A 21,231-nucleotide genomic window follows, 5' to 3' on the forward strand; every position below is an offset into this window, starting at 1 on the left:
TCTGAGTTTTGCACGTTTTTTTTAGTTTAACTATAATTTATTTTTATTTTACTTTTTGTTTCAGCAGTCTAGGACACACAACAAAGGATGAGGTCTAATTCAATTTTTTTCTGATGGGACATATAGCCTTTTCATTTGCCTACAGCGTGTTTTACTAGCCGTGTACATAAACAGTATTCCAAAGATATTTGCAGCGGATAGAAGACAACCACACCACCAGCAGCATATAACTGTGGAATATCGGATGTCAGCCAATACAGAAGGCTAAATCTTAAACTAGAGATTTTTGACGACGATTCGCAACAGATGCAGCATGCATCATTGACTGAATAAGAAAAGACTATGGAACACTGATGTTCCGCGGGAAAGGAGTACGAGCTCAGTGATAAACTGTTAATAACATGATGTTTTTTTTCTCTCTCTCTTGATGATACTAATTTCCTTTTTTTTAATGTTATGATTTCTGTGTTATTAGTTATAATTTAAAACTGAAGTAATCACTGAGTAAACCAAGTTTTTCTATTTTTTTTAAAGATTACTAATCTTCAAAAGAAACAACGTGTTCAATCGAAGTCCCTCAAGTGTTCTGTCAGAGGAAAAGTTTGGGAACTCCTGGGCTACGCTCAAGTTCGCAGATGTCCCGGAAAATGAGAAGAAATATCGACAGAACATAAGAACATATGAAAACAGACAAATCCGCTTTAATAATCCATATAAACAGTGGAAATAACGATTTAGAATTCAACAAATCGTCGATATTGAACTTATTAAAGATTGTAATCAAGTTCTAATGAATCAATATGGGTATAACAAGTAGCCATGGCATATTCAAAAAACGAAGACTTACTATCCTCCTGAAAGAGGGATATGAAGCTGCGCTTACGGCACGTAAGATACTCGGGAGTATACTTAAAGTTGGATCAATTCGAAGACATTAACCCAGATTTCACGATACATCTTTAAATTAATCCATGTGAATCTTTTAAAGGCTCGTAAAAAAATTGCATGGTCGCTTTCTTCTGCATCTACTTACACACTCTGCAGTCCACGTACACTGGATAGCGGAGGTTACTTCGTACAATATTACCGACTATTTGTCCTATTCCTTTAGCGTACAGAGCGAGGTGCAAACGAACCTGAATCTCTCTTATCCCACTCCCATTATACCTGTCCAACTGTCGCAACGTAATGGGAGGATAGATCTCATCATTGTGGTAACGGAATGGAAGGATATATGTCATCCAGATTCTCTGAATTTACCCAACAAGTTTTCGCAAAAAAAAACGACGTCGTCTCCTTAACAAGTATTTCAAATTAATTTTCCCAATTATTTCTCCTGCACTTTCGCATGATCTGCACCGACCTATTACGATTCTAGCAGGCGTATTTTAATTGCTTGTATGACTACTGCCATGTCTACACAATACGATAGCAACGATGGAAAAATAATATAGACTTTGTCGCACTAGTGTCATGTGTGAATTTCCTTTACAGAGTGTAACTCAACTGGCCAGTGGGCTACATTCACTACGTACTGAACAACCCAATACACTTCATAAATTTGCTATACGATACAGTTTAGTTCAAATTGTAACGTCGCACATCGTATAGTTTTAATAACCTAAATAATATAGTTTTTTTACACTTATACACAGAATAAATGCTCAAATATGAATCTAACACAAAAATATTAATTTTGTTTTCAAAAAGTTAGTCATTTCTCAAATGTAGGATATTTTTCAAAATTTGGTTACCAATTGTAATTTTGTTCATTATAAACTTTCAAAATAACTTCAAAAATGATTGAGAAGTAACTCATTTGTAATGTTTCCCCCTTTATGTATTATCTTCGTTTTCTTACTCAATCAGAAGCTGACACGAAGAGAGACGTGAAAAAAGTTGGTTTTATTCATTATTCACATGTTTCTGAAATTATTTGGAAAATATGTAATATATGTGTTGACAAACGCATACTTAAGTATTCCACATGAGATGAACCCAGAATCTTTCTGCATCGTTTGGGAACGTTACATACGTCAAGACTGCCTACAACATGAAGAAAATGAAATGCACTTCAAGAAACAATCCAATTTTCATATTACAAATGATATAAAAATTTCTAATCCAAAACATTGATATTTACAAAAATATCATTATCGGGCCTCGATTTATCAAAAGAAAGGACCGATATATCGATATACCGGCGGAAAAATTATCGAGGCACTGGTATACAAAAATATCGTCTCATATTGTATATATACTGCCTGTTTTATAAATGTTATTTAAGTATTGATTTATTATCAGATATTCTGTACATCAACACCTCCTGCTTATCCCCCTTAGAGCAAAGAGCTGAAAGGAAAACAATGCATGTTCACGCTTAGCGATAACCACTTCGCTAACAATGGTAAGTGCATGTAAGTGGCACAAGTTCCGTACAGTAAATGGCACAACTCCAGTAATAAATATAGACTTTGAACAGAAGTCTTTAGCTAAGGTTGAATTTTCTAAACTTTTAGGTGTGTCCATTGATGAGAGTTAAACTGGAAGCAACACATTGATGGTCTGCTGAAACGTCGGAGTTCAGCTATGTATGCTACTGGGGTTATTGCAAATTTTGGTGATAAGAATCTCTGTAAATTAGCTTACTATGCATACTTTCATTCACTGCTTTCGTATGGCATCATATTCTGGGGTAATTAATCGTTGAGTAGAAAAGTATTCAGTGCTCAAAAACGTATAATCAGAATAATTGCTGGAGCCCACCCACGGTCATCCTGCAGACATCTATTTAAGGATCTAGGGATCCTCACAGTAACCTCACAGTATATATATTCACTTATGAAATTTGTTGTTAATAATCCAACCCTGTTCAAAAGTAATAGCAGTGTGCATAGCTATAACACCAGGAGAAAGGATGATATTCACTATGCAGGGTTAAATCTGACTTTGGCACAGAAAGGGGTAAATTATGCTGCCACAAAACTCTTTGGTCACCTACCAAACAGCATCAAAAGCCTTACAGATAGCCAACTACCATTTAAAAATAAATTAAAAGAATTTCTAGATGACAACTACTCCTACTCACTGGCTGAATTTTTAGATATAAATTAAGGGGAAAAAACACTTAAACATTAGTGTCATGCAATATTTTGTGTAATGTAATATCTTGTACAGACGTATTTTATTAGCCTAACACGTTCCGCATCATTACGAAGTGTCGTGTTCATGATCTATGGAACAAGTATTAATCTAATCTCTAATCAATAAAATGTGTCCAATGGGTCCATCGTTCAGTTTCGTCACACATCGAATTTTCCCGGAGCACTTCCACGCGTCTCCGTCCAGCACAAAGACCAATCTCTTCATTTAAATTTTTGTTCATCATTTTCAGCAACTGTTTTTGAAGAATGACAATGTGGAAAAAACACAATATTTGCGTTAAAAATTGTTTTCTTACGCAAGTGGTGTGTTATTTCTTCACGTCGAAAATCTTGTTATTCCATTCACAGTGTCATCCTCCATTGCAATCGGTCTACTACTTCGTGCCACCTATACTTGCTTCACACAATCAAAGGGAAAGACTGGACGTGATGAAAGCTCAAAAAGTACTGAGACTCCTTCACACAGTGAAAGCAAAATTATATTCTTTTACAATTTCAAAAGAACAATTTCATATAGTCATCAAAAACTGCGAAAAAGATATAACAATGAAAAAATATTGGCGTTCGATATTGCCAATTCGATGTCGATTAATCGCGGAAGGAAATATCGGCTTTATATATCGACACGATTTGGATTGGACTGAATTGGATTGTTTGGGGGAGACGAGACAACAAGGTCATCGGTCTCATCGGATTACGGAGGGACGGGGAAGGAAGTCGCCGTGCCCTTTCAAGGGAACCAACGCGGCATTTGCCTGGAGCGACTTAGGGAAATCACGGAAACCTTATCAGGATGGCCGGACGCGGAATTGAACTGTCGTCCTCCCGACACCTTTTGGAATATATATCGATATATCTACGTCTTATCAACGACCCTAGCCGTGAGCATGCTGTCTATTTACACAGTAATGTACAACAACTGAAAATAATGAATTCATATTCAGTAATAAAAAGATTAATCTTTCACACTACGTATACCTAACACTGGTTTAAAGGCAGCGCGTCTGACCAATAATCAAAGCGCACTGCGTCTTGTGTTCGAACTAGCCACTGATCAAATTCTGAATAAAACTATCAGCCCAATCACTCACCGACATTGCCAAAGATGGCTGAGGAGCGTACATACGGTAGTTCCAGGGGAAACTAAACGACGGAACAATCCGCAATGGTCAAAGGCATGGGGCTGAAGAATGCTATGGAAACCACTACATCAGAGACACATGATGTGTATCCACAGAATTTATGGCCTACAATTGAGAAAGTGTCGTGATGATATCTGCATTGGCAAAGGATTCCCGATTAGTCCACCATTCTGATCTCTTGTAGGGAGTTGACATCGGCGAGGTAACTATGAGAAAAAAGATTGAATAACCGACAAAAATGTAACACATTACGAGTCGGAACGTGGGCTGTCATAAATCCGAACAGACGAGAACACCTGCGAAGGGAAATATGTCTAGATATAACGCGGGTCGGTGAAGTGAAATACAAAGAAAATAGGAATTTCTGGTCAGATGAATACAGAATAATATGAATAGCAGAAAAAAAACGGTATAACGAGAGTAGGATTCGTTATGAAATGGAAACCAGAACGGAGAGAAAGTTACTGCGAACAATTCATGAGAACTGACAGCAAACCAACACCAAAAACAATACTTCAGGTACAAAGGCTGATGTTACAGGCAAAGGACTAGAAGGCGGAGATACTATATGATATTTCAGCTAGCAACTGCTAATACAGTGCTCAGAAGCCACATGAGGACAAGGTATATTCGCAAAAGGCCTCCAACACGGGAAAATTCCAGCTGGATTACATCATGGTCAGACAAATGGCTCTGAGCACTATGGGACTTAACTTCTGAGGTCATAAGTCTCCTAAAACTTAGAACTACTTAAACCTAACTAACCTAAGGACATCATACACATCCATGCCCGAGGCAGGATTCGAACCTGCGACCAGCAGTCGCGCGGTTCCAGACTGTAGCACCTACAACCGCTCGGCCATCCGGACCGGCAGGTCAGACAGAGATTCCGAAATCAGATACTGTATTGTAAGGCGTAATGACGAACAGAAATAAACTAGGATCACAATTAAGTAATGAAGAGGAGATTGAGGTTTAAGAGACTCGTTTGGAACCATCAACGTGCAAAGACGTGGGATGCTGAACTACTAAGGAATGAGGAGATGAGTTCTCTAGAACTACAAATACTGCGATAATAAATACCACAGTATGGAGTTCTTTTGAAGCGTAATGGACATAACTAAATACGGCAATCACAGAAGTTGGGCAGACAAAGATACGTACAAGGAAGGTGAGTACGAAGACACATTGGGCAGCAGAAGAAATACATTAATCGGTCGTCGAAAGAAGTACGAAAATGTTCAGGAAATACAGGAATACAGAAATAAGTCACAGATAAGAAGAGCACTGCACTGATTCAGTATATATAAATGTCAAAACAATCTTCGGTGAAATTAAAAGCTGAAGCGTCAATATTGAAAAGTGCGATGTAAATTGTACAGTTAAGCGCAGAGGAGGCAACGGATAGGTGGAAGAAGTACAGTAAATTCCTCTACAATGGGAAGGTCTGACGAGGCGATTAAAGAAGAAAGCAGCGGTAGTGGGTAAAGGTCTAAGGCAAGTCAGAGATCGGAATAGATCCAACAAATAAATGAGGACGCATGATGGAATAAGAGTGTCGTAAAACTTTTATGTAATGTCTGGATTCTTGCATTTGGGATGGAGATTTTAGTGTGTTGCACAGTAAGTGGTCTTTTCTTTTTATTCAGGTATTCAGCCTGCCATACCTGCTACGCTACCGTAACACTCTCCACTGCTTTATCCTTTTAAATTGGAATTTTTACACCTGGCAAAATACATGTTTGTGCTGAAGAACTTGCTACCCTGTGCCCAAAACATATTCAGCAGAAGCTACACATATGAAAACGACGTGACTACTAACGAACTGTCGAGGTGATCGGCACAATTTCATCACTTATAAAAATCTCTTTGTTCATTCCCTCTTCCCATTCTTTCTCTCACTCTCACTGCCTCCCCCCGCCCCCCACCACCATCTCTCTCTCTCTCTCTCTCTCTCTCTCTCTCTCTCTCTCTCTCTCTCTCTCTCTCTCTCTCTCTCTCTATCCATCTGTCTGTCTGTCTGTCTGTCCTTTTAATATGTGCGCTAAATAATAAGGTCTATTTCCTTTTCAATCTCGCCATGTTATGTTATATACGGCTCGCGAGAAATAAATACGGCCGAATATCAGTGTAAATAAAATATAACACGTGAGTGGTTTCGATTCACCGAAACTCCTAATTTTATTGCTCGTTCAGTTATGTAGTATCCATTACTCATACATGAATGGTGATTATGTCACTCAAAGCACATTTAAATATTACAATGCAAAAATTTCTTCGTTAGCTAGCATCGTACATCAACATAATTTGCAGCTGTCATCAGAGCTTCGTGGTAATTGAAAGATCCTTTTAAAAAATCAATCATTTGTGTTCGTTAAAAGGTGAGCTAATGCACCCTCGTTGATATGTTTAGCTGTAAGTGCTAACTAATGCGCGCGCACACACACACAAAAGCGATAATGATATCGGAGTTCATGTTATGATATGAGCAATAATGCAGATGTTCCAAGTCACAGCACACGAGTAACAATGTATGGTACTGTATGGCATACCAAGTCTTCCGCGTGCCTATATTTATACGTGCCGCTTTACGACTGACGACGGGTGTTGGAAACGAAACTGAAAATCGACAGTGAAACAAGGAGAAACCTCAATGGTACTAGGACGGAAAGAGCTTACTATTTGACTGTCTGCAGCTGAGGTGTAGAATATCCGAATCTGTTTCAATCTACGAGATTATGCTGGCAATACCTGGTCTATCGCGGCTAGATGAACAGAACTCTAGAATATTCTGGAACAAGCGCCAGGCTGAAGTTAGAATCTCCAAAAACAAAGCAGCCGACTTGTTTTTGACGATGCTAATAACACTTGCTTATCCAGGAACCTTCACTCAGTAACTAGAGTGTACTCTGTAGCGATACTTCCTAGCATGGACAACCTGGGTACTAGCAGGCATGTTTCAAGACACGCGAAGCATGAATAACGTACGTTTGACCTTGAGGAAGCTGACAGTGTGCGACTAATTCCCTTGGCAACGGAGGTTCTCGACATCACACTTGACACATAATAAACAATTCGCCTGGGAAACTGGTAGTAACTTTATTAAATAACTATTGGATTCGCAGTATGAAAGTGTGTAACGAAAGAAGAAAACGAATAGTGACGTATGTCTCCTACTGAGAACGTCTTACAAAACTTCGCAATCACAGTTTATTCCAAAGCTACTGGATTGGACAAAAATATGAAAACACCGCGAGAAAGGCATGCTTGAACATAAGTTCAGATTCTAACTATTCCTGCTGGCTGCGCCGTTGTATCTGACCAAGAACGGCATCTACGGAATGTCCTCAGTACGTTGCAAGTGCTCGTATGGTTGGAGGTTCTGTAACCAAGGAAGCCAATGTGTTTGGTTTTTCAAAAAGCACTGTTTGGAAGTTTGTACGGCACACAGGGAAAGCAGAGAAACATTCGCTAAGGCTCAACTCGGACGAAAACGTATGTTGGGTGAGCGTGACAAAGTCACTGAAGAGGACTGTGACGTAAAATAACAGGACAACAGCTGCAAAAGTCACTGAGAACTGAATGTCGCACCAGCGAACCCTGCCAACACCAAAAAATCACGAAGGGAGCTACATAAGCAGTAAAAGGCAGGGCGAGCTAGATTTCCAAAATCATTTATCAGTGATGCAAATGCCCACAACAGGAAAACGTGGTGCCGAAGCCGTAAGACAGGGGCTATGGAGTAATGGAAGGAAGTCATGTGGTCGGATGAGTCTTGTTTCATACACTTCCTAATTGCTGACAGAGTTTAGACCTCAATAGAGAAACATGGCGAGGGTTCCGATAGGATTTTCGGCAAGGTTCAATGATGATTGTGCGTTCTAAGACGACATAGTCCTTGTTCACATTGCTCGCATTGTCCGAGACTGGTTTCGTGAGTACGAGGATGAATGGTCGCAGCTCTCCTAAACACTACAGTTACCAGATACCAGTGTTACTGAGCCCTTGGACAGAATAGTGCCTGATCGTTATCATCATTGCGTGAATTTGCCACTGTTTTCCAGAAAGAATAGAGTTATATTGCCTTGAAAATCATAGATGGCCTGTATTTAACCATTCCTAGACGACTGGAAGTTGTTCTGAATGCCAGCAGTTTGCCTACACCGTTTTAGGCATGGTAATGTGTTGTGTTTTTGGTGTTTCAATATTTCTGTCCAAACTTTACACTAAATGGAATAACGTCTTAGCAGCCTGAACAATATACAGATTTCAATGCCTAAATGTTCAGTCACAACCGTCGTGTACAAGTTACCTTCCCAGCAATATACTGTAGCATCAGCACTGGATACAGTTGGGAAAGGATATCAAACATGACAAGGTGCGACAAGATATGGTAATACAATCACAACAGTCTGTTTGTTTTTACAAATACTTCCGTTTGCACATTTGATTCCACTATTTTTCTGTAAGACTGAATGTCTTTGATTCTTTTATTTGTATCATAAAGTAATCGTGAGATTCAGGTACTATAACGCGAGTGAAAATAAGTTTCCTGTTCTACAAAGAAAGGACTGCAATAGCAAAGGGCGGACGGCCCACGAACAGTCGAAAGAATATAGCTACAAAATGGGTCAGTAGCGGAAGATGCCAGTTACAGAATGAAGAGAGAACGACAACTATAAACGACGACAGCGATGTGTAAAATACTGGGAGGTAAAAACTGTAGAGGGAGACCAAGGAACAAATCCAAAAGTATCTGCCCACAACACCACCATCCGTAAACTTACTAGTACCACGTATGGCTCGCAGCCAAACGTGCTCCACACGTCCATTCTGGCACTACGCTTCTCTTCAGCCGAATACGCAGCACCAGTTCGGCGAAACTCCACATATGAAAAACAGGTAGAAACTGCGTTGAAAATGACTGGAAACATTGTGACTGACGGCCTATGACAAGAGTACGTCGCGAAAATCTGTCAAATTACTGGTATAGCGTCACTTGACATCCGAACTATAAATGGAGGGAAAAAAGGAGGATATCGATCCCAAACACCACCTGTTTGATATGTTCCACAAAAAGAGCTGCTTCATGCGCACATCATCAGCAGTTCCATCATAACCTGGAACTCGCGGAACAGAGCTATGGCGAAATTCATTAGCCGAAAAAGTTGGGGAGAACATTAAAGAGGAATCTGTTCCGGGATTTCATCTGCTGTATGTGACGTGGAACGCACTAAACCGATCGAGGACAGGGGTGCGGAACTCCTGAGGATGAGTCCTGTGAGTGTGGTGACCTGCAAGACCCACAACAACGCTTTGTCTAAAGAAACCTGACCCCATCCTTAAACCACAGAAAATTTATACATAGCAAGTTATAAGGCCATCAAGACAGCAGAATCTGGAGCTCAAGCTCCATCTATTAGAGAGTCAACAGGGCCTGGCAAAATTTAGTTATTTTTATTATTTTGTGTTATCTAAGAAATGGACACGAAAAATAAGTAAATAATAAGGCCTGGAGAGAGCTAAGAGGTTCAAATGAGTGTCGGTTGCCGTAACTATGCACAGAAGAAGAGGCATACCCAGGCCACTCTAGCGTGGAGAGCTGCATCAGACCAGTCTACGGACCAGACCGCAACTACGGCACCGGTTCCCTCACTGGTGCTCAAACTGGTGCGCGATCTGAGTGTGTAAGAGCGCATACGTAAGTTTTCTGGCCGGTACCGGACGCGCATCTTCACACACAAACGAGTCTCGGTTGTGCAGTAGACGAGTTCAGCTCACGCACTGCCCGCGGCGCGAGGGGGCTCCAGTGAATGCGGCGCTCATTAGCCTCGAGCGAGCAGTGTGCGCGCGTGGAGAGGCGGCGACGCAGGGGGCGGCAGCTCCGCATGACGGCAAAGGGTGTAACGCCAACTCTCGGACCGTCCACAGTGGGAGCGCCACGTCACATTCCCGACTTGAACAAATTCGGTTTTTGTTTCGTAGGCACGTACCGCACAATACCAGCAGACAAATGGCTATTTTATGTGTGGAATAATATTACGTTTGCACTGCTTTTCAAAACTATAATTCGTCGATAATTACTTTAGAACTGTTGTTGTTGTGGTCTTCAGTCCAGAGACTGTTTTGATGCAGCTGTCCATCAGCACCTACTGCAGCCTACATCATTCTGAATCTGCTTAGTGTATTCATCTCTTGGTCTCCCTCTACGATTCTCACCCTCCACGCTGCCCTCCAATACTAAATTGGTGATTCCTCGATGTCTCAGAACATGTCCTACCAACCGATCCATTCTTCACGTCAAGTTGTGCCACAAGCTGCTCCTCTCCCCAATTCTATTCAATACCTCCTTAATAGTTATGTGATCCACCCATTAAATCTTCAGCATTCTTCTGTAGCACCACATTTCGAAAGCTTCAATTCTCTTCTTGTCCAAACTATTTATCGTCCATGTTTCACTTCCATACATGGCTACACTCCATATAAAAACTTTCAGAAATGACTTCCTGACACTTAAATCTATACTCGATGTTAACAAATTTCTCTTCTTCAGAAACTCTTTCCTTGCCATTGCCAGTCTACATTTTGTATCCTCTCTACTTCGACCATCATCAGTTATTTTGCTCCCCAAATAGCAAAACTCCTTTACTACTTTAAGTGTCTCATTTCCTAATCTAATTTCCTCAGCATCACCCGACTTAATTCGACTACAGTCCATTATCCTCGTTTTGCTTTTGTTGATGTTCATCATATATCCTCGTTTCAAGACACTGTCCATTCCATTCAACTGCTCTTCCAAGTCCTTTGCTGTCTCTGACAGAATTACAATGTCATCGGCGATCCTCAAAATTTTTATTTCTCCTCCATGGATTTTAATACGTACTCCGAATTTTTCTTTTGTTTCCTTTACTGCTTGCTCAATATACAGAGTGAATAACATCGGGGAGAGGCTACAACCCTGTCTTACTCCCTTCCCAACCACTGCTTCCCTTTCATGTCCCTCGACTCATGTAACTGCCATCTGGTTTCTATACAAATTGTAAATAGCCTTTCGCTCCCTATATTTTACCCCTGCCACCTTCAGAATTTGAAAGAGAGTATTCCAGTCAACACTGTCAAGAGTTTTCTCTAAGTCTACAAATGCTAGAAACGTAGGTTTGCCTTTCCTTAATCTTTCTCCTAAGATAAGTCGTAAGGTCAGTATTGCCTCACGTGTTCCAACATTTCTACGGAATCCAAACTGATCTTCCCCGAGGTCGCAGTCTAGTAGTTTTTCCATTTGTCTGTAAAGAATTCGTGTTAGTATTTTCCAGCTGTGGCTTATTAAACTGATAGTTCGGTAACTTTAACATCTGTCAACACCTGCTTTCTTTGGGATTGGAGTTATTATATTCTTCTTGAATTCTGAGGGTATTTCGCCTGTCTCATACATCTTGCTCACCAGATGGTAGTGTTTTGTCAGGACTGGCTCCCAAGGCCGTCAGTATTTCTATTGGAATGTTGCCTACTCCCGGGGCCTTGTTTCGACTCAGGCCTTTCAGTGCTCTGTGAAACTCTTGACGCAGTATCGTATCTCCCATTTCATCTTCATCTACATCTACATCCTCTTCCATTTCCATAATATTGTCTTCAAGTACACCGCCCTTGTATAGCTCCTCTATATACTCCTTCCACCTTTCTGCTTTCCCTTCTTTGCTTAGAACTGGGTTTCCATCTGAGGTCTTGATGTTCATACAAGTGGCTCTCTTTTCTCCAAAGGTCTCTTTAATTTTCCTGTAGGCAGTATCTATCTTACCCCTAGTGAGATAAGCCTTTACATCCTTACATTTATCCTCTAGCCATCCCTGCTTAGCCACTTTGCACTTTCTGTCGATCTCATTTTTGAGACGTTTGTATTCCTTTTTGCCTACTTCATTTATTACATTTTTATATTTTCTCCTTTCATCAATTAAATTCAATATTTCTTGTGTTACCCAAGGATTTCTACTAGCATATATCATCTTAAAATTTTGTTACAGTAAATAAAACTAAAATGAAGACACAGTGCAGTTCAAACAGAAACACTGATGTGAGTTCCGAAAATGTGCACAGGATGTGAATGAGTTAGAATAAATGTTAGAAGTCTGGTTTCGTGCGGAATGTAGTAACTCTGCTTCACACCTGAACGAGCTCCTGCCGAAGTGTCACTCCTAAAGACTAAGCCGAGTGAGTCGCGTTGAGTTTCGTTCAAATGGATAAACTGGGATGCCGTAGCGCAATAAGATTGTTTGTTTCGGATAATTTGTCATTACTAGAAACTGATGAAAAATACTTTGTAAGGAGTATGCTCCTATATGTTTAACAGTAAAGAAATCAGTGGCTGATTTCGCCTCTCTTGAAGATGAACCATGGAGAGGACGTTTCGAAACTGCAAACAAAGATGAAAACACAGAAAGTGAATGATATAGTACTAGGCGAACGTCAAAGGTGTACCAGGTGGCTAACAGAAAGAGGCGCATCGAAAGACACGAAAGATCGTTTTCAGCTCACCTACAGGATGCAAAAGAAAATATTTTTCGCCAGACCAATACAGTTTCCCGTACAGGATTCTTCGGTAAAAAAAAAAAAAAAAAAAAAAAAAAATTAAAAATATAGAAAAAATATATGGCTGGAAAAAATCCAATGAAGTAACGACGGCTATAGACGAGTATTTTGCAGAATTTACGGAACTGCATTTCACAAACGCGATAAACCCACTGGCAAATTTGCCAGAAATACATTACTCTAACAACAGGCCTACATTATGTCGAATGGAATACAACTGTGATCTAAAAAGTAAAAAAGGAAAGTTGTGTCGGAACGATAAATTTTTGCCGTAGAAGTATACATATATCCCACCTACTGATGCACTTGAGGAAAAGTATCTAAGTCTGAGTATTTACATTTAAGCTACTTTTGACCAGTGCATTGGTTGCTGTACGATGCACTGATTAAAAGAACATGAGATCCTACGGCATTACGTTATCATTCCACTGTCACGTCCAGCACGACCCACCACATTATCAAATAAACTTAATCATTTATCCTTCAGTTCAGTGGAAAGTAAACTCCAAGTCCTGTACAGTTACCCGGACACTGTATAATGCGGCATAAAAACATCGCCTTTCACCAAGCGAAACAACTGTCAGCTTTCCTATTTCACCACGTTCCTACATACGTGTCTTGATTTTACAGAAGATCTTTCTGTAATTGCCAAAAGCTCACTGTAGAAACGCAATCTGAAGAGTTCATTTGAGACGTTTCGGTAGTTTTAACACCCAATCACCAAACAGCAACTTGTTAAGACCGGAGAAATCAGACTCCTAAAAGTTTATCGCTCTTGCACGTTTTTCTTGTATCTAAATTCCGATCCGTACACTCCCACGTCTAACTGCTGTGGGAAAATGAAAACGTTTTTATTTATATCCCTTAAACCGAAACTTATCGTACTGAAGCTTCCTACCTGTAAATTACTTTTGAAACACAAAGTACCCAATGCTTTTTTGTACACAAGAGACAAAAAAACTGCTGGGAGAAAGCCGTGTCTGAAAGATCATCCACGAACGCAACAAAGCATCGCATTCACAGGAGACAAGACCTGCCTACGCAGCAGCTAGGTCGTTATTGTCCACTGTCGATCGTGGCAACCAGTCGTGAAGACTGAATAACAGACGACACTGCGAACGTTCTTCCAAGTCAGTCAGCGTCCAAAGTCACGTTTGCCGGAAAAGGGTGGTGCAGTGGCAGGCGCTGGATCCTATAACTTTGACGCTCTGTAGCGTCGTTTGATGACGTTTCTGGGCACCGGTTCCTGCCCTCGAGTTGTTCATTAAGACACCCTCAAAAACCCCTCGAAGTCCGTCGCATTATTTCTGGGAAACCCTGTATACAGGATGTTCGTAAATTCTTGTTGCAGACTTGAAGAACTCAGAGAGGAATGGGTACATAATATTTTGAGTAGGTAACCATGTCTGGGAACGTAGCTTTTCCGTTCTATAACGGTTTCAATTAAGATGTGTAACGCGTCCACGTCCGCTGACAAAAAGAGAAAAGTGACAGACTTCCCTGTCCTGGTATGCAAAAGGGTTGACAGCATAATGTGTATTACATCAGACGGTCACTTGCTTTCACTCAACGTCTGCCTAGCACCAGAACTGTTCTGTACGTATAGTACTCTGCGTTGTTTTTCGTTTTGGAATAATTTAAACACGTAATGTGTGATAATTGGACGTTTCGTTATGTTTTCTTTCGAATTGTTACCTAATAATTGAAGTGCGTCACCCCTAATTCAGTTCCTCAAGCAGAAGTGGATGAGCTAAACATCGGAACTGAAACTGTCGTATAACGGAAATTGTACGTTTCCGGACATCGGTTCCTATTTAAAATATTATGTACTCACTGCCCTCTACAAGTCCGTAGCAGTTTGTAACGAGAATTTCCAAACACCTCGAAAGACTTGTTATGTGACCGACAAATAATAGCGGCGGACTGTTATCCCAGTGGGGAAAAAAATCCTATTAAGGAAAATCAGTTATGATTGTTGGATATGAGCTACGAGGGGCGTGACTCAGGATCCCAAACTAAAAAAAATACGAACGCCTGTTCCCTTACGTATTAAGGAAGGAAAAAAGTGAAGTCACGGTTTCAAGACCAGGCCGGGACGAAGTAAACCCATCAAACAAAACATTAGTCACCACCTTAAAAGAGCACACTGGGCGCTCTGTAGATGCCGCAGAACCGGTACGTGCCAGGCCATCATGGTATCCCCTAACACTGAGGAAATTTAGGTCGGTCAGTGAAGTGGCGTGGCGTGTCAAAGTCCGATGTATGGAATCAGCGCAGTAAATGCGTCGAGAGTAGGAGCTGTTGCCTTTCGACGTGCCCATGTCTACACAGTGAACTACATTGGACTGTCAAACTTGCTTACATGAAGTGGTGTATCACTCACATCTACAACATAACGTAAGAATAGGGATCTTAGAAAAAAAATCCCAGCCGACAGAGACCGGAGATGACCACCACACCTTGCCAGTAGCTATCTTATTCAAACCCGGCGCGAATTGCTCCCGCCCGTAATACAGGTCCACGTCAACCACTGCGAAGAAAACTGTACGTGATGCACATACGGAGACGGGTGCTTCGCAAAGGGCCATTGCTCCACGGGATATAATCATTGACGAGTAGGTTCAGGTAGATGTGGCACACCTGAAGAAACTTTTGAAATCTCTTCTCCGCCGAATTGATGCCATCATGGAGACTAGAGGCGGTGTCACACATATCAGAATGATGTCACCCGGGGGTGATTAATTTTTATCCATTGCAGATAAGGCATTATTTTACACTGGACAATGGCATTGCATAAAATCGGCATTAGTTTTTCATAGGAACCGTACCGGTATCCGCCTTAAACCATTCATGTACACCGCGGGAAATGGATGGCCTGACGGGGGATATGGATCACTGTCCTACCGAATGCGAGTGCAAGATCTTCCCAGCAGTGCCAATTCGCTTGATGTTATCTGATGATGGAGCGGTCTGGGGGGAAAAACGGCAAGGTAAAAAAAATATTGTAAGAAAAGAAGTTTTAGACTCAGAACAGATTTTGTTAGCAATCGTAGTCAAAAACTACAATTTCGGAAAGTAATAACGCTGAAAAAGGTTGGCATATTATTATAAGGATACCTGTTAAACCAGTGTGTAGCAGAGTAGCATCTCTTCGTAGTTAATGTTACGGCGTTATATAAAGCATATGAGCTAGGAAGCAGAAATCTCTGAAACATCATTAAATGCATTACACTCCTCAGCTCTTTATTCAATTAATGTAGTACTTACTGTCTTCTCCTTGGCAAGGCATCCCGGGGGCAGATGGCGCATTGGGGAAAACTGAAACAATAAGAAAGAATGCTGTCAGGAACTAAGCTATTAGCGGCGCCATCAAGCTGCAAGACATAGCGCTTTATGGACAAAAGCCAAAATAAAGTAATTAAATAAAAAATATCATCAAAAGCTTTGTACACAGCGATGTAAAGAAGCTCTGAATATTTTTCTTGCAAGTTTGGGTTCAAAAGCCTATACAGGCGCTGCCACATGCAATGCCACGTACGTCTACGAGCCACATACGGCGAAAAGCCTGGCTACGCGGGTAGTTGCACACGCTTGCTCAGAGCTATAAATGCGTGCTCTATATAATTCAACGCAATAAAACAAGCAAAACCGTTATCGACGCAAACACAATCTGATGTGCCAATATTTGCTCCAAACCTTCACAACATTCGACGTTTCCCAACGATCTGATGTGCAGTGAGGAACTTCCTTTCCATTTAACTAATTAACGAAAGGCACCACTCAATTCTTCTCATTTATTAGCCAGTAAATGTTCGTATCAGGTACCGAAAGGAATATTCACTCGCTTGTCATTTCGTTACCAGTGCGTTGTACGATAATTGATCTTACACTTCCTTTCTATACGTTTTATTTTCGATGTACACCTTATCGACATGGTTGTAACTTAGACTTAGCATAGACATCTACCGGGAAAGGAATTGTTTGTGATCTTATCAGACCAACCATGTTAACAATAGTTCTAAGTAAACGGAAAAACAATGGACAACTTACGCGTACTGATAGCTGAAAGTTGAGAAACAATTGTTTTTCTGACCTCGCACAGAAAATTTACTATTACCCTTCTCTGTGCAACTTAATATTTGGAGGTAGAAAATTAAATAAGCAATACAGTAGTTAGCAATTTAGTGTGTACGAAGTTTTGCGAATGTATAAATTAACTAAAGCGTACAGTTTGATTCGGGAAACAGAACTGAGGGCCGCATCGTTGGATGGCAAAAATGGTGAACAATTTGAATAACCTAGACAACGACAAGTGCAACTGCAACAGCCATTTCGCGTCTGACAGAACTACAGGTAAAATTGAAAAACGCGACTGCTGCGAAAGAAGGCTCATCTCGGAATTGAGCAGCTACAACAACTAAAAATACACTAACGAGTCACTATGATCAGCGTCCACGGGATAATACCAGGTAACTCACTGCTCTCAACGTTACAGGAAGTCCAACACACCTGTGAATAACCATCTACTCTGAAACTGCACGAGTATCCACCGAAGGTTTCTAAAGGTATCATTGGTTCTGAGCAGTATGGGACTTAACTTCTGAGGTCATCAGTCGCCTAGAACTTAGAACTAATTAAGCCTAACTAACCTAAGGACATCACACACATCCATGCCCGAGACAGGATTCGAACCTGCGACCGTAGCGGTCGCTCGGCTCCAGACTGCAGCGCCTAGAACCGCACGGCCACTCCGGCCGGCTCTAAAGGTATCAACTTCGTGCATATACTGGCATTGGTAGTTTTATTTTGAGGGAAAATGAGCGTATGTCACGAATAGTAGATCTAATGACACGTTTGCAACACCATTAAGATTTAGATGAAAAAGGAACATCAGGCATACAGGGTGTTTCCCAGTTCCTATCACAGGGTTCTAGGGGATGTAGAGGTGGCTTAGTAGATAAAGTTTTGATAAAGAACCCGTGTTCGCAAAAGCACCGTTTGGAGATAAAGTGTGATTGAAAACCACCTTCTTATCTCCCGCTTCACGGTATGCAAGCAAACTGAGAAGAGGGCGCCGTCGTCAGTCCCTGCTGTAACGAAGACATCACAATCATTTTCTCCCGACTACAACGTCGCCTACGTAGAAGAGAACTTGACAACGAGGACTCGAGATACTGTGCATGCCATGCGCTTCTGAAGAGCACGCAGGTCTGAATTCTTGGACACCGTTGTGTGTATATCGTGAAGCGGGAGCTTTGAGTGATCCGATCTTCAAACTTATTTTACATTAAAATTCTACATTTCAAGACAAGGGTTTCATATCAAATGTTTACCTCGTAAGTCCCCTGTAAAATCCTTAGAAACCTGTAGCACTAATTCTGAAACATGCTTTACACACGGAAGGTCAGCGTGCCTGATCATATTTCTTTGGCTGACGAGACTCCAGAAATGTCATAAACTTTATGCTGGCTCTCACTCGAAGAAATAAACTATTTCTTTCAAGAAATTCTGCACACAGAATTACAAAAAGGAAATTTCCAGCGTAGAGATATGACAATACCCACAGAATGCACATTGATCTTAGAATGAGCTCCGAAGAGAAATACTTATAAAGGACGTAAGCATAGGGACAAGTAAACGTCACTCTTCACCCGTTACATTTGCGTGTGGGGTGGTAAAAATGCTTAATAAACTCGCCGAACATGATGTTAGCCTCTCCCCTTAAAAGAGAACTCTGGCCGTCTTGTAGCACTTTAGATGGGGTAGAAATGGTAACGGTCATGTGACTCTCCACCGCTGACATACGTTATCGCAGTGAAGTGGTGTGTAAGTCCTAGTCGGTTGCAGGGATTCAGCTCATTAAGATCGGTCGACCTCGAGACGTAACGTAAAGGAGAAAAGGGACTATCAATGTTAAGTGTCCCTATGACAACACCGTGAATGAAGTTGGCAGATTTATTAGTGTATCCACGTGTCTAAATGGTATGGTGTGCCACAGCCAGCCACGTAACACAGCGTAAGAACAGCGATCGTAAAAAGATCCTAATCGACATGGCCCGGAAGCCGACAGTCAGGCACGCGTTATCAGTGACAATCGGCTCCAAGTAGTCGCCGCTGTGAATGAATGCAGGTCCATCTCAATCAGATACAGCGCGAATACCGTGAAGGGAACGGCTATCGGCACACACCTGGAGTCGGGTACCTCGCAAATGGCCGTTGCTCACGCCGGCAAATAAAGGACGTCTTCAATGGAAACAAAGCACAGAAACCGGCTGGCAGCTCACTGAGACGTGTAATGTGGTCCGAAGAGTCTCCATTTTTAATCATTCCGTTGACACATGGCGCCGAGTGTAGCGACAACACAATGAGACGTTTAACTCTAAGCGTGCAGAGGGTGTAGTTCAGGCCTGGGGTGGTTCTGCGATATTTTGGGTGTGTTTTTCGTAACGAGGACTTAGGCTCGCTCGCTCACTCATGTTCCTGTGATAACTGATCATGATGTTCATCTCAACATTCTCGGTGATAAAAGTTTTATCCTTTCTGCTACATCTTCGTGATGAGTGCACACTATCTTATTCCAAGAAATACAATAGCGGTGTTCACAGAGATGCATGCATACGCTTACGATTTGCCGAACACTCAAGCAAACACTCAAGCACTCTCTCGCACCCTGACATCATTCGCGATGTTAATTCCATAGAAAATCTTTGGGATTACCTGGAACGGCGGCTGAAACGTAGCAATCAACATCCCCCCATTTTGATAGCTATGCGAGATTTGATATATTAATGACTAGCTTCAGCTGGTTATGGTATACCTCAAGAAGCTGTTGAACGTCTTCCTCGGCGCACTGAGGCCATCATCAACACATGGCATGAGCATGATGTCTCCTGCTGTTGCGTAAATTTTTTTTTCCTAGTGTGCTTATGTAGAACTATACTTTGACACGTATGTATGTCTGCTGCGTAAGATAGTTTCAAGTATGTGGCAGAGTGTTAGTCAAATGAAAAGCGAACACTCATCACGACGAGACCATGGAATTGTTTCATTCAAAAGTAATCACGAGACTGGTTACAAGATTTACCCCACTCGGAGACGAGACGACCAACACCTGTATCACAGAACGTGGTTGGACGCTGACAGATCCACAACAGCAACCAATGTTCCACTTCCTCGTCCGAATGAAGCCAATGTCCACTATTGTCTTTCTTCAGGTCGCTGAAGATGTGAAAATCACGCGGTGAAAGATCCAGGTTGTATGGAAAACGCTGCAGTGTTTCCCGACGAAATTGCTGAAGCGCAGCCTTCGTCCAATTAGCAGTATGCCGGCGGGCGTTATCGTGAAAAAAGATGCTTCCGTCCGACAGCTTTCCTGGGCGTTTTGACTTCTGCGAAGTGACTTCACTGCGCTGTGCACTGATTGTGGTTCCATGTCAGAGGAACTCTATGAGCGGAGGACCGCTGCAGTTGAAGCAAACGGTTATCATGAACTTACCGGACCTTGGGCAAACAGCTCCGGATTTCAATGAGGTGTGAGATGTACGGTGCTGACAATGTTTTGCCGTTTGTTCTCTGGCTCAAAATAGAGGCGCCACGTAGGGTCATGACGACCTCCTTCGACTGCAAGCGATCTATGTTCGTCGACTAAACAGAGCGTGGAACCACAATCAATGCGCAGCAATATGAAGACACTTCGCACAAACTGGGACACGTCATAAAGTCAAAACGCACAGGAATGCTGTCGGACGGAATCACACTGTTGCAATCAGACGGAGGCTACACTTAGGCGATTCGGTTGGGAAGCACTGCAACATCCTCCTTACGGCCGGATCTTTCACATCTTTGGCTATCTGAAAAAAGACATGCGTGACGGCGGACGAGGAAGTGCAGGAGTTAGTGCGGTTGTGGATGCATCAAGGGCTGACCGCGTTCTGCTAAGCAGGAATTGATTGTCTCGTCTCCCAGCCAGATAGATGTCTTAACGCGTGTTGTGAATACTTTTGAATGGATCCATTCCATACTCTCGATGGGCTGGTGTTCGGTTTTCTTTTGACTGCCCCTCATATATTCGCGGCTGGTGACAAACAGGAGAAGTGTGCTAAACAAATTAATAACTGCTACCAAAGGTCGAAAAACTTTTGAATAGGTGTGTTACGGAAATTGTGTATTACTAGTGCACAAATTCAATTATGACATCAAGTAGGAGGTTTGAGGCCAAATGAAATATCGCCCGTAGACAATGGGAAGAGATAGGGGCATTATTATGAACAAATTGCCTTCAGACATCATGATGAAGGCGACACATGGCTCAACATTGCACACGTGATGCATAAAAATCAATA

At 41.7% G+C, this 21,231-nt stretch overlaps 1 protein-coding gene across 8 annotated transcripts in view; it reads right to left on the reverse strand.

Annotated features, from left to right (window-relative positions):
• LOC126334869 (atypical protein kinase C) overlaps positions 1 to 21,231 on the reverse strand; it is a 704,619-nt gene that overhangs the window by 186,989 nt on the left and 496,399 nt on the right. For all 8 annotated transcript variants that reach the window (XM_049997557.1, XM_049997558.1, XM_049997563.1 and 5 more), the window contains one exon: positions 16,157 to 16,207. In XM_049997557.1, coding sequence (XP_049853514.1) covers positions 16,157 to 16,207 — 51 coding nt within the window. The remainder of the gene's footprint in view (positions 1 to 16,156; positions 16,208 to 21,231) is intronic.

This window comes from Schistocerca gregaria, chromosome 2, assembly GCF_023897955.1.
Source record: "Schistocerca gregaria isolate iqSchGreg1 chromosome 2, iqSchGreg1.2, whole genome shotgun sequence".
NCBI lineage: Eukaryota > Metazoa > Arthropoda > Insecta > Orthoptera > Acrididae > Schistocerca > Schistocerca gregaria.